Below are 14929 nucleotides of genomic sequence, written 5' to 3' on the forward strand. Positions count from 1 at the left end.
TGCTGGCTGGAGGATTCTGGGAGTTGAAGTCCACAAGTCTTTAAAGCGGCCAAGTTTGAAGACCTCTGCTTTTAGACCCTTAGACTTTTTTCTTTTAAGCCGGCGAGTCGCTTTTCTCGGCGCGTTCACCTTCAACCAAGGAAACTAGCCAGGATCGGTTTAGCACAGTGGTTGTGCGAACTCAGCCTTTTAAGGATTAGTTGCGGGTTCAGAGACTGTCCCAGAAACAGAGTCATGTGCTTCCCTGCAAAAGGCTTGAAGCGCAAAACGAAAGTCTTTAGACCAGAAGTCTTCAAACTTGGCAACTTTAAGACTTGTGGACTTCAACTCCCAGAATCCTCCAGCCAGCATAGTTGACCAGAGGTCTTCAAACGATGCTGGCTGGAGGATTCTGGGAGTTGGCAACTTGGCAACTTTAAGACTTGTGGACTTCAACTCCTAGAATTCTCCAGCCAGCATCGTTTGAAGACCTCTGGTCAACTATGCTGGCTGGAGGATTCTGGGAGTTGAAGTCCACAAGTCTTAAAGTTGCCAAGTTTGAAGACCTCTGCTTTAGACGCTTCGGTTGAGTTAAATTCGGTTTTCTAAGGAAGTGAAAGGGATTAAAGCCATCTCTTTAACAAGAGATAATATCCACGTCTGAAAAGGCCACCCGAGAGAGGCAGGGTCCCTAAATGGCTCGTTGGTGCGCTATTTAGAATATACCGTGGGTGAATAAAAGCCATTAATTCCACTCACCCACCCCAAAAAGAGGGAGAATCCCACTTGCTTTCTAATATTAGGAAATATCCGTTTCGCAACGAAAATTGAAAGTTGAACAGTAGTCCGAGACTTTAGTAACACTTTCTTTTCGGAAATAGAAACAAGAAGAACAAAATTGTACCCTTTGGAGTAGAAAAAGCCAACACAGATTTATTTTTTTAAAAAAACAAACAAACGAACGTGAGTGGGAATTTCAGGATTTGGGTTCGCCCCGCACCTCAACGCAAAACGTAACCTATGTGATGTCTATATATCCAGCCAATGTAGTTTATTCGTGTTAAATCATGGGGTGAGCCTATTGTAGGGACCTCGCCAAGTTCACTGAAGGATGTTTTTGAGTTTGGAGGACACGATGAACCAGAAGTTAACTTTATGCTTTGGGTCCGAACAGCACGTTAGGGCTAAAGTAATTGTAATCCGTGTGACGGTGTGTTCACACAACCAGTTTAATAAACCATGTTCTTAAATTAACTAATCCATTTTTCTCAGTTGTCTGTGGAAATTCCCAATCATCCCAGATCATGGTTGTCCCAAAGGTTTTTTTTTTCCCCCAAAAGGCAACTGGAATTTCTTGATTTTTTTTTCCCCTTTGAAAACGTATCAAAGCTTCTAAGGAGGAGAAGCGAAACGTTTTCAAAGAAAAAAAAAATCTCACAAGAAGTCGAGTTGCCTTTTGGAAAAAGAACCTTTGGGACATTTTCTGGGTTGTACAATATTCCGGAATTCGACGTGATCAAGGAACTGGATTCGTAGGACAACTTAATAAAGCTCTTCCCTGACTAAACAGGTGAAATCCAACAGGTGGGTCTTAAACCCCCCCCCCCGACGTTAAGCTACTGTATAATATAGCAGCCTGTGCAGCCAACTTCTCCGGGGTGGCGTTTTGATTTTTCACTGGAGCCAAATACACATCAGAGGCGGCCAAGTTAGGGAAAAGTTTGCCGAGCAAGCGCTTTTTTTTTTTTGAAAAGTCCACGTTAACTTCACCGATCGCTTCTCTTTCTTTTAAGTGGCCTTCGACCTCTTAACCTCCTTTAAAAGCTCAGTTTGAGCCACTTAGAAGCATTCAGTGCCATTCAAGTGCCAGGAGACGGACTTCTGTAATTTCTACAGGCCTTTTTATCTAGTTTTTTTGAAAAATCCGCGAAGAGAGTGGATGTGGGGCGGAGAGAGGGGGGGATCCGTCATCATTTCCACGAACCTATGAATGCCCAATAGTTTTTCTCGCTTCCCGCGCCTATGCCACCAGCAAAAGAGCTCGCGATGCCCTCAAATGACCCCCCCTCATCTCTCGCTGCGGCGGCTGCTGAAGGAACCGAGAGCAATTTTCATGCCCAGAGACTTTCCCCATAGGAAGCTGGTAACGCTTCTAGGTTCTCCCCGCGCCTTTAAGGTCCTGCGTGGCAGCTCCGGGCTAAAATTCGGTGGATTGGGCCCACCCACGCGGTGTTTCGTTTCTACTGTATAAATCTGGACTCCTGAATATTACTGCTCTTCAGGACTTCCCGTTGCACCCATTAGATCCAGTTTTGCACGTTAGGTGGGGCGGGGGCGGGGGATGATCTGGGGCGAGTACTCTGCACGTGGTCAGAGATCACCTTGCCAATCGCAACTCCGTTCTTTCTCCCCGATTCTTAGCCTCAGAGGTTGTACCCCGGGGGAAGTGGCGGGGGGGGGGAATCCCCACTCTCAGCAGCTCTGCTGGAAAGTTTCCTCTTAAGTTTAGATACGGGAAATCTATCGGTTTTTTATTGGCCGTGAAAGAAAGAGCTACTCCGCACGGGGCTCAAAAATCCGGATTAAAAAGTTACGACTCCACATCGTTTTGTTGTCATTTCCAAAAAAAAAAAAAAAAGACATCGATTGCTAAGCGTCCCGGGGACTCTTAAGGAGAAAAGAACTCTGCACATGGTCCCGGGCACGCTTCCTGCCTTTCTTTTCCGATGACAGATCTTAAATGCTCAATCCCCGACATACACACACACACACACACACACACACGAAAGGGAATTCCAGGATTTCCGCCCAGCCATTTCGAAGGCGCGTAAAGGCAGCGTCTCCCCCCGCTTCTCTCCACCCAAGGCGCGCAAACCGTCCTTTGAAACCCTCCCCAAGGAAGGCGTCGGCTTGGAGGCAAGCGGGCAGCATCGCCCGGCGCCTCTCCGAGGGACTGAAGCGGGGCGGGATCGAGGGAAAGGGGCGGTCTTAGGAAGCCGGGAATGCCTGCCTGCCTGCCTGGCCGAGGCCGAGGCTGGGACCGTGGCTGGGGCGGGCGTGGGCGCGGCGGCTCGCTGGCTGGCTGGCTGGCTGGCGCGCCGTCATCCTTCCCACTCTCCTCCCTCCCTTGGCTGTGCCGCGCGGGCTCTATGACCCCGAGGTTCCGAGCGCCGATGACACGGATTCCGAGGCTCAGTTACGGAAGCAGCAGCAGCAGCAGCAGCAGCCGCCGCTGTCGCCGCCGCCGCCGCCTCCTTCTTTTGCTCCGCCGCCGCCGCCACCTGGCCGAAGCGAAGCCCTGCGCGCGCAGCCCCGACTCTTCCTCCCGGCACTGGCCGAGAGGGCTCGACGGCGGCAGAAGCAGCAGCAGCAGCGGACGCCGAGAAGGAGGCGGCCCCGGCTGGGCACTGGAACCGCCGCCGCCTCCGCCGCCGCTGCCCGGCTAGAAGGAGCGCGCCCCGCCGCCGACCTCTTCTCCCCTCCGCCCCTGCCGAAGGGGCCGGTGAGCTGGCCGGCAGCAGGCCTCGCTTGGGGAGCGCCCCACTTTCTCCGGCTTCGACTCCTCCGGCGTCTCCGGCCGAGGGGCACCGCCGAGGCTCCCAGATGGAAAAACGGGGCAAGAGAGTGGACTGTCCGGCGTTGCCTCCCGGGTGGAAGAAGGAGGAGGTCATCCGCAAATCGGGGCTGAGCGCCGGCAAGAGCGATGTCTACTACTTCAGGTGAGCCGGCTTGGGGTGTATGTGTGTGTGTGGGGGGGAGAGAAGCTTGGGATGTGTCTCGGGGGAGCGGTGGGGGGGGGGATGGCGAAGAAGGGACCCGGAGGTCGGCTTGGGAAAAGCCGGAGCCCGCCTCCCCCCCTCCCCTTCCCCCCCCCGGGGGACCTGGCCTCCCCGCCCGCGTAGGAAAGCTCGAGCTGCCAGGGTTGAGTCAGGGCGTAACCCCGGAGGAGGTTTCGTAACGCTCCGGTTCTCGCTTTTTGCCAGGCGAGAAGCGGCCGCCGTGCCTCTGAGCATGTCAAGAGAGGGAGTGGTGGTGGTGGGGGGGGGGAGGCCGTTCCCGGAGTGGTCCAACTTTTTGAGGCGGTGCTTTATTTTATTTTATTTTATTTTATTTTATTTTATTTTATTTTATTTTATTTTATTTTTTTGAACGCGGGAAGAAGCGGTTTCGTCCCCCCACGCGTCTGAGGGGGAAAAAAAAAACACTTTTTCAGACACGTGGGAATCGGTGAGGAGAGTAGGAAGTTTAGCGGTCGTAAACTTTTCGGGAAAGCTGGACGGTTTTTTTTTTTTTTTTTTTTTTTTGACATTCCTCATTTTCGAACTTCAAACTTTTTCGCGCTGCGGAGAGCGGTGAAGTAGATCGGTCCCTCCTTTCCCAACCCCTTTGGATTGATTTCACCTTTCCTCCGCATCCTCCGCTCCCCTCGGGTACCACTCCTTTCCCTTCATCCCACCCACCCACCCCTCCAATCCACTCTTCCTTGAAGTTTCATCTTCTTGCCTTGGGGGGGCAAATAAACTCCTTTCTCTGCCTCCGGGCAATGGCCATCTGACAGATTTAGCCGGGCTCTGCATTAGATCAGGCCACAGGTGGCCTCTACAGTTTCTAAACTTCTGACTCTTGATAGCCCAACTTTCCTCTTCAAACTCCGAGTGGCAGGATAGCCTCCCCCCTTCCCCCCCCCCCAAAATCCTACAGAGGCGGGATGAAACTTCTGGGCTGCTGTTCTGCTTGCCAAGTATAGGAACCTGGATTTTAAAAGCTGGTACGAGGGAATGGGGGGGGGCAAGGATTAAGCCTCCATCCTCAGCCTGGTGCTCTTCGGATGCATTAGGTTGGATTTTCCAAGCCGCTTGGCTGCTTGGGCGAACTGCACGTTTTGAACATTTTTAATCCAGCGAGAGAAACTTTTGGCAGCTCAGGAAGAAGGTGCTTTCAATTTCATTTCTTTCAGCTTGGTTCCTGATGTCTGAGGCCATGTGTTTGTACCATATCCCCTGAGTTAATAGCTCAGCCTGGCTAACTGCGGGAGTGGGGGGGGGGCGAGGTTGGGAAGGGGAGTTTCTCTGTTTATTTGGATGGATCCATTGATAGCTCCGAGAAGCCCACTGTGAAAAACAGCAACTTTTTTCCCTGTGAAAAACTGAGCTGTTTGCGCCTGATAAGGTGAACTTGGCAATGTTTGTGGAGTGAAGTCCAGGACATGTGGCTCTCCTAGGTGGGGCTAGGAGAGAGAGGCCACGGGGAGACTCCTGTCTTGCTCGTGTCCTCCTGTCCGTTCACTCGGCCTCTTTCCCCTGGCAATGTGCAGGGTGCTGGCTCTGTGTGTGTTGGGGGGGTGGGGGATAGTGGGAGTTTTTTACTGGAACATAAGCCTTGACGACTGCTTGGTGACCCGTATGAAAACTCTGCCCTCACCCACCCAAGCCTAAGCAAGACAGTTAAAGCCTAACAGCTTGCCATGCTTCGTTGGTTTCACTGTTGGTTGCTGGCTTAGCAAGCTGTGCAAACTCAGCCTGTTCGGTTAGTTTACAATTCAGTGGATTACTTCAGTAAAATGAGGGAAGTGTCCTCCTGGAACCCAGATTTATACTAAAAGGAGGTAGTAACATGTGGTTTCTTTCCTCCATCAGCCTGGTGTGCCACTCTTGAGGTTTGAACTGACACTCCCCAATTTTGGGATGGTACATTCCAAAAAAGAAAAAAAGGAAAGAAAAAAAAAAAACCCTCCACTGCAGGTTTGGCTAACCAAAGCAACTTGGCATTCTTGTTTCTGCTTGAAGGGAATCCTATAATAATATTCCCATGATTCCACTCTTCGCTCTCGTGGGCTGGAATCCAAGGGTGGGTGTTCCTCCATTTTTATTATTTGCTGGAAAGCACAGCAGAAGTACACCTTGACATATGATTTTTTTTTCAACTTTGATTTTCAACTTGGTATTTTCCCTTTCACTTTGCAACGGGAAAACAGCTCCATCCTCACCTGTTACTGTGGCTGAGACTTAGTGGCATTGCTGTGCGTTGTGTCTTTACTAATAGCTTACGAACTGTGAGTTAACACTTCAATGAGGTGGTTACAAATCCTTTATCAAACTTGGCAACTTGAAGAGGTGTGGACTTCAACACCCAGAATTCCCCAGCCAGCTTTGCCCCCAGCCTTTACCATTGAGAAGCGAATTCTTGAAAGTCTGAAATAATTTTCTAAAAGAGTCTAGCAGCATTTTTTCTGATGAACAGGTTTTATTAAAGGGTCTAAGCTTTTGTGAACTTCAGCCTTTTACTAAAATGTGTTAGGTTCTATCAGACGTTTCCTGATTTTTTCTACCACAGATTGACATAAATTTCCCTCAATATTCCATAATATTTAAATCAATAAAATAAATAAAAAGAAACTGGGTGCTCAGTTGGATACAAAGAAGCACTTTTTTGGGGGGTGGGTTGGTGGAATACTTAATTAAATCTTATTTTACTCCTGTCTCTCAAAACCCAACATCTCCTTCCCTTCCCTTCCCTTCCCTTCCCTTCCCTTCCCTTCCCTTCCCTCCCCTCCCCTCCCCTCCCCTCCCCTCCCCTCCCCTCTCCTCTCCTTTCCTTTCCTTTCCTTATGGGACATTTCTTGCAAACAATATTTACTTGAAGGAATAGCTGGAAAAGAAATAGCTAAATAGCTTTCCTTCTCTACTTGCAACTTACTGCTCCTTGTTTTTTCTCTTTCTATGCAGCTGTGTTTATTTGGGTGTGTGAGTGTGTATTTAAAATGCAACACAGAAAGAAAGTCCCTTATCTGGAGAGTGAATTTAGTGGCAGAGATGTGATATAAGTTAATTCAAGTTGTTGGGCTTTCCTGTGATCATTTGAGATACATCGTTTAGTGTGTTTCTTAATATACCAAGCTTTCATTGGATTTTGCACCTGTGTCTTTTGTAAACAGAGAAAAACAAAGAAACTGTGAACTCTGTTGAGGATACACTTACAAAACTGTAACTGGGGGGGGCGTTTGGGGGGTGGAAGGCAGGAAGGCAGGTGTGACAGCCACAGACCTCTTTATCTGTCCTGTTGCATGCGCACTGCACACTGAGGTTGTAGCACCTGCCTTTCCTGTGGCTGGCAGGCCGCGCACCCTGCAGCTTCTGCACCTGGGGAGCCAAACCTGTACAGATGTTACCTTGTTCCAGCAAAATATTCCCTCCTTCTCTTTTGCGAAACCAGCACCCTTGGCATATTAACTGGAGGTGGGCATCTTTGTAGTACCGAAGGAAAGATGGATTTGTAACGTCCGTTTGTCATTTCGAGTTTCCCCAGCATGGCACTGAATTTAACTTTCCGTTTTAAAGTTGGGGGAAACGGAAACTTAAAAGTAGTTCGGAACGGTTTAAAAGCAGGCGTGTCCAACCCGCATCCCACAGGCTGCAAGCAGCCCTGGACAGCCAGTAATGTGCCACCCCCAAGAAAATAAATGTTTAACATTATTATGTGGTTTGTATACATGAACTATATTATATATTTTACATGTGGCCCGAAAAAATTTCTCTTCACTCAGTGCAGCCCAGGCAAGCTAAAAAGGTTGGAGAGCCATGGTTTAAAAGGAAAGATGCATGCTATGCACAGATTTTCTGGCCTATTTACATGTGTGTGACTTAGAGCACGGATGTCAAACTCAAGGCTTGTGGGACAGATCCGGCCCATGGGGTGCTTATATCTGGCCCATTGAGGCCGCCCTGGAAACATTGAAGGATTGGCCTGTGATGCTTCTGCCAGCAAAAATGGAGGTTGGGAGGGCCTCTGTAGCTCTGTTTTCGCTGGCAGAGAGCTCGGGTCACCACAGGTGCCCAACACGAGTGACACCTTGGCCATGCCCCCCCCCCGAGGTCATGCCCCCCACAACCCTGATGCGGCCCTCAATGAAAACGAGTTTGACACCCCTGACTTAGAGCATCATTCATGCACCTCACTTTGAATGTTCAGAAACTATTGCACGCTGCAGCCATTTCTCTTCCTCTCCCATTAATAATCCACCTTACATCAGTTAACATTTATGATCAATTTTATTTATCCATCTGCTTATTACTAAATTGGATTGGATTTGTGGCATTTACCTGCCATTCTAGTAATGAAATCCTTCCAGGCCTTAATTAATTCTTAAGATAATTCTTATCTTAATCAGAAACATTTTAAGGAACAACCTAGACAAAAACACCCCAAAAGCAAATGAAATAGGGTGAGGATTTAACTCATTGCATCTCTAGAATGAAAGTCATCTTTTTAAAAAAACTGGGAAAGTCAGACAAGAGACTTAAAAGTTTTGGGTCAAGGGACAGATTCAGACTCAAAGGTCTACAGTTGAAGCACCAGGACGAAAAAGGCTCAAAGAATTTCTTAGCTTATTAGAGATAAGGCGGTTTTACAAATGGCCACATCTTAGCCATTTGCAACTGTAAAAAGTAAAATTAAGGTAAAGGTAAAGGTTCTCCTCGCACATATGTGCTAGTCGTTCCCGACTCTAGGAGGTGGTGCTCATCTCCGTTTCAAAGCTGAAGAGCCAGCGCTGTCCAAAAACGTCTCCGTGGTCATGTGGCTGGCATGACTAAACACCAAAGGTGCACTGAACACTGTTACCTTCCCACCAAAGGTGGTCCCTATTTTTCTACTTCCATTTTTTACGTGCTTTCGAACTGCTAGGTTGGCAGAAGCTGGGACAAGTAACAGGAGCTCACCCCATTACGCGGCCCTAGGGATTCGAACCGCTGAACTACCGATCTTTCGATCGACAAGCTCAGTGTCTTAGCCACTGAGCCACCGTGTCCCTAAAATTAAAGTAAAAGTAAAGTGAAAATAAAGTAAAATTAGCCCTTTATTATTAATGTAGTACATGGTCTACTAATATGGTTTGACCCTGTTTAACATTGTTTTATTACTAGTTTATTCACTAATCCATGATTATGTCAACTATGGTTAAGCAGGGGTGTTTAAATCCAGTCTTTGAGAATTAGGGTTCAAAGCAAGAGCAATTTTCTATTTTGGTTTTCATGCAGAATTCCATGCTATTTTGGACAGAGCTGCTTTCTATACTACTGTGTGAAACACAAATATTATAGAGCTTCCACGAAGGGTCCGTGTTTTAAAAACATCCATTTTTTAAACCTCTGTTTCAAGTTTACAGCAGAAATCCTGTGGGGTTATTTATTTATTTATTTATTTATTTATTTATTTATTTATTTATTTATTTATTTATTTATTTATTTTTGCGATTTATATGCTGCCTTTCTCCTGAGGGACTCAAGGCGGCTTACAAAATGACAATTTCCAAGACAAATCACAACAAGATAAAATTAAAATCAACACCCCAATTAAAACAGTTTAAAATTATAACAGTGTACACCCAACGGATCAGTTGAGTTGACGGAAGAGTCACGTCGTCAGCTCGCGACGGAAGGAAAGGAGGTCGGGGGCTGTCCTGAGCTCGGTGGGCAATCCAGAGGGCCGGGGCTCCCACAGAGAACGCTCTCCTCCTGGGGGCCGTCAGCCGACATTGTTTGGCCGACGGCACCCTGAGGAGGCCCACTCTGTGAGAGCGCACGGGACGAAGGGAGAGCGGCAGGAGATGGTCCTGCAAGTACCCCGGGCCTAAGCTATTTTAAACCCAGTGGGCATATTTATTTAGACTTTTGAGAACATGTGGGTTTTAGAGTGTATTTTGTTTCTTCCAATCTTCACAGCAGTTATAAATACATTCCTATTTTATACTCTCTCTAAGATTATGTGATGGTTTTCCTCTTTCCTCATATTCATCAAACTTGTCGATCAAAGTTCACTTCCCCCCCACCCCTGTTTTCACTAAAAAGTCGACCAAGGGTTGCAATTATCATCTTTTTCTTAATCAAACAAGACTATTTTGCCACTACCAAGCCCGCAGATGAGATCTTCTCCATGTGGTCACTTTGGAAAAAAAAAATGGCCTCATTACTTTGCAACCCTCGAGATATTTCTACAGAAGTATAAAACATTATTTTAGTTAGGCAAGTTTAGGTCTCTCTTATTAATTATGAATCACAAAGGATTAAAGTTCAAATTTTCCTTCTGCCCCAAACTCTCTAGGTAGCCTGTAGGTTGCGAGGCCTTCTCTCTGAGTCAGTTTATTTCCTCCCCCCCACCCTCACCACTTTCCCGGCCGTCTTCCAACAATGTGGGAGGATTCTGAACCTAGATTGGATCGGTGCCAGGATTCCACGACTAGCAAGAATTAAAGGCAAAGAGTTCCTTGAGTTGAGCTGGACTCCTGGAGATTGCATGAACTCAGTGATGGAGTTTTCTTGGCAACGGAACAAGTGCTGTGTGTCACTGTTTCCTTCTGGGATGGTTTTCAACATTCCTGTTGAATTTCCAGCCCTGGAATTCTCTGGTGACTTCCTGGGAAAGCTACTGACCAGATCCAAGTCTGCTTAGTTTCTGAGCACAGACAAAAATCTGTCAGGTGCTGCTCATTGTTGAGAGACAGCAGGAATGGATTAAGGACTAAGATTGTTATTGTAACTGCTGAAAATAAATAAATTGCTGAGCACATTGTAAGCCGCCCTGAGTCTCCGGAGAAGGGCAGCATATAAATCAAATTTAAAAAAAAAAAAAAATGGGACCGGGAACTTTCTAATACAGGTAATCCTCGACTTACGACCACGATTGAGCTCAAAATTTCTGTTGCTAAGCAAGACGTTAGTTAAGTGAGTTTTGCCTCATTTTACGACCTGTCTCGCCACAATTGTTAAGCGGATCACTGCAATTGTTAAGTTAATAACATGGTTGTTAAGTGAATCTGACTTTCCCATTGACTTAGAAGGTCACAAATGATGATCATAGGACCCCGGGACATTGCAAACTGTCATAAATATGAGTCAGTCACCAAGCATCTGAATTTTGTTCACGTCACCAGAGGGATGCTGGAATGGTCATAAGTGTGAAAAACGGTCGTAAGTCACTTTTTTAGTGCGGTTGTAACTTCGAATGGTCACTAAACGAACTGTTGTAAGTTGATGACAACCTGTAGATGTTGCTATTCAAGAAGGGTATAAAGAAATCAGACTATTCTCAGGAGGGGGCAGCAAAAATGGGGAGGAATCCTTGGAGGTTGGAGAAATTGGGGTTAAGTCTAGAGAAGTTCAGGCTAGGTGTGAAATAGCCTTGCTCCCCAAATATAAAGGAGGAGAAATGTGTACTTGTCTGTTTCCAAAGACAAGACAAATTTCACTAGAAGAAATGGTTTACAGGCAGAAGTGGTATTCAGCCGGTTCAGACCGGTTCGAGCGAATCGGTAGTGGCGACCTGTAGGTGGGCCCACCCATCTGCCCGGGCACAATCCCGTCCTATATTGCTGTGTTTTTGACACCGCACACATGTGTGGATGGTGCACGAGAGCAAATTTGTTGTTGTTTGATGTCCCATGCATGTGTGGACGGCGCGTGTGAGCGAATTGCCATGTTTGGTGATACTGCACACATGCGTGGATGTGCGCGCTCACATTTCCATTGCTGGGCAAACTGGTTGCTACGGTATGTGAAGTTACAGGTAGTCCTCAACTTACAATCACAATTGAGCCCAGAATTTACGTTGCTATGTGAGAAATTTGTTAAGTGTGTTTGACCCCATTTTGCGACTTTTCTTGCTACGTTTGTTACGTGAATCACCACAGTTGTTAAATTAGTAACCCGGTTGTTAAGCGAACCTGGCTTCCCCATTGACTTTGACTTTCTGACTTTGCTTGTCAGAAGTTTGTAAAAGATGATCACATGACCCCGGGACTCTGCAACCGTCGTAAATAGAAACCAGTTGTCAAGCATCTGAATGCAAATCACGTGACCATGGAGATCAGTGGTGGAATTCAAATTTTTTTACTACCGGTTCTGTGGGCGTGGCTTGGTGGGCTTGGTGTGGCTTGGTGGGCGTGGCAGGGGAAGGATACTGCAAAATCCCTATTTCCTCCCCACTCCTAGGAGAAGGATATTGCAAAATCTCCATTCCCTCCCCATTCCTGGGGGAAGGATACTGCAAAATCCCCATTCCCTCCCCTCCAGGAGGAAGGATACTGCAAAATCTCCATTCCCATCCCACTCCAGGGGAAGGATACTGCAAAATCCCCATTCCCTCCCCACTCCTAGAGGAAGGATATTGCAAAATCTCCATTCCCACCCCACTCCAGGGGAAGGATACTGCAAAATCCCCATTCCCACCCCACTCTGGGGCCAGCCAGAGATGGTATTTACGGGTTTTCCAAACTTCTCAAAATTTCTGCTACCGATTCTCCAGAATCTGTCATAACCTGCTGAATAGCACCTTTGATGGAGATGCTTTAATGGTCATAAGTGACCATAAGAAAAATAGTCATAAGTCACTTTTTTCAGTGCCGTTGTAACTTCGAACGGTCACAAAATGAAATGTTATAAGTCAAGGATCGCCTGTAATTGGTTCCCAGGTTAAATTGTTCTCAGGTTAAGAAAGTCCAGTTGCCTTTTGAAAAAGCACCTTTGGGACAACCATGACCTGGATGATTGCGAATCTCCAATAAACGTTTTCCCAGGTGAAATTGCTCCTACTGGAAGTTTTCAGTAGCGGGGCAACCATTTCTTGGGGAACCTGCTCCTTGGCATTGCTTTCCTATAAGCTGAAGGTTAAACTATTACAGGTAGTCCTCAGTGTATGACCATAATTGGGTTCCAAACTTCCATTGCTAAGCAAGGTGATTTTACAACCCTTTTTTTGCCATAGTTGTTAAGCGAAGCACTGTAGGTGAGTCACATTAAATAAATCCGGCCTCCCCCATTGATTTTGTTGGAAGCCAACTGGAGAGGTTCCAAATGGTAATCACATGACCCTGGAATACTACAACTAGGCCTGAATTTTGATCATGTGACCATGGGAATGCTGCAACGGTCATAAGTAGAAGGACTGGTCGTAAGTTACTCTCTCCAGTTCTGGTTCTGTTGTCAAGGTAGTTCATGAGAGATGGTTTCTAACTAAAAAATACATGTGTTTTCCTTCTGTTGTCCCATTGGTAGAAAGTATAGAAAAGTTGCCATATAGAAAATGCTCATTGTAGGCCAGGGGTTTCCAACTTTGGCAACTTTAAGTCTTAAGGACTTCAACTCCCAGAATTCTCCAGGCCCCATGACTGCCTGGGGAATTCTGGGAGTTGAAGTCAACAACTCTTCAGGTTTCCAAGATTGGACACCCCTGTTCTAGGCATGTAACACATCTCATACGTATCCCATTCAGCATCCAGCACTCAGTATGAGATCATAATCCCTCCATTCAGTTATCATCAGCCAGAAAATAGAACTTACAGTAGAAAGAAGAAAAGTGAAACACGTAGAAAAAATGAGATATACAAAAATTATCACCATGTCAGTTAATAGTTGGGTAACCTTTAGCATGAATTACAACCTTACAACATCTTCCCATGGAGTGAACCAAGTCTTTTAGTTCTGCAGCTGTTATCATGTGAAACCAAGATTGAATGATTGCTTCTATTAACTGGGTTTTATTGCTGGGTCGCTTCTGACTAACAAGTTTCTTTAGTCGGCTCCATAGATTTTCAATAGGGTTAAGGTCTTGGCTATTCCCAGGCCATTCCAGCAGTGGAATATCTTGAAACTCAAAAAAAAAAAAAAAAAAAAGTGGTGTTATTAGCCATCAAACCTCAAAAATACACTTTTCCCAAAAGATTTCCACAATTTTGAACACTACTGTAAAATAGAAAATACAAAGTAAATAGAAAAGCAGTGGGGTAGGGGGTAAAGGAAAGAGAACTGTAGAAAAATAAGGGGAAAAAAAGCATTGACTTTCAACTTTTTCTCTTACAGTAAAATAAGGCATTAACATCAAATCACAACTTTTTGCTTTTCCATAATAATATGAACCAGCCATTTCTATAAAGATCTATCAGTTTAATTGGTAAAACCCAAAGTCAGAGTTTCATTCTTTTCCACATCAGGCACGAAGTTCAGAAGCCTGTCTCCATGTGGAAACAAAAGTACCTACGTTCTTTTCTTTAATCAAAGTGGTAAAAACGAAAAAGTCGGAGCTAGGGAATATTCTTGTGTAGGCCTGTATAACGTCAGCCTGGTCTTTCCCTCCAGGTTTCCATTTTTTTAAATATATATTTCCACCAATGCGAAGGCATAATTTACAGTTTCTCATAGGGTTAGGGTTGAGATGTTCTTTAGCTTTATTTTTCACCCTTTTTGCTCAGTGGGCCATATTTTTTTCTTCACTCCCAAAATTGAAGAATGAAAATCTTGTGGATGGGCATGGAGAAGGCAATGGTATTCTTGCTTTTGAGCTACAGCTAATCTTTAACTTACAACTATTCTTTGGTGACCATTTGAAGTTACAACGGAGCTGAAAAAGTGGCAGGTTTCACACATAACGACCGTCGCAGCGTCCCCATGGTCATGCGATTGAAATTCAGGCGCTTAGCAACTGGAATGTATTTAGGGCAGTTGCCCTGTCCTGGGATCATCTAATCCCATGAAGGCGAACCTATGGTATGTGTGCCACAGGTGGCATGCAGAGCCTTATCGGTGGGTATGCGAGCTCAGCTCCGGCGTGCATGCACATGCCAGCTGGCTGATTTTCGGGGTTTTTGGGCCCACCGGAAGTCAGGAAAAAGGCTGTTTCTGGCCTCCAGAGTGCCTCCAAGGGAATGGGAAAGGCCATTTTTGCCCTCTCCAGCTTCCTAGAAAGGCTCTGGAGCCTGGGGAGAGTGGAAAAGGGCCTTTTGCATGCCAAAAGTGGGAGAACGCGGGGGGTGGGGTCGCACACGCATGTGCGGGGGACGGGCGCATAGAATTATGGGTCAAGCAACCCCCCCCGCACTCCCCCCACTTTTGACACGCGATGGCAAAAAGGTTAGCCATCACTGATCTAATCACTTTTTGTAAACTTCCCAGCTGGCTTCCCA

At 46.4% G+C, this 14929-nt stretch overlaps 1 protein-coding gene across 2 annotated transcripts in view; it reads left to right on the forward strand.

Annotated features, from left to right (window-relative positions):
• The first annotated feature begins 3098 nt into the window (after positions 1–3098).
• MBD2 (methyl-CpG binding domain protein 2) overlaps positions 3099–14929 on the forward strand; it is a 77360-nt gene continuing 65529 nt past the window's right edge. The window contains exon 1 of one of the 2 annotated variants that reach the window (XM_070938932.1): positions 3099–3698. In XM_070938932.1, the coding sequence (XP_070795033.1) occupies positions 3583–3698 (116 nt within the window). In that variant the 5' untranslated portion in view covers positions 3099–3582. The remainder of the gene's footprint in view (positions 3699–14929) is intronic. The other variant, XM_070938931.1, reaches the window with a different exon arrangement.

This window comes from Pituophis catenifer, unplaced genomic scaffold (genome assembly GCF_029215685.1).
Source record: "Pituophis catenifer annectens isolate HBS135680 unplaced genomic scaffold, rPitCat1.0.hap2 SCAF_2, whole genome shotgun sequence".
Lineage (NCBI taxonomy): Eukaryota > Metazoa > Chordata > Lepidosauria > Squamata > Colubridae > Pituophis > Pituophis catenifer.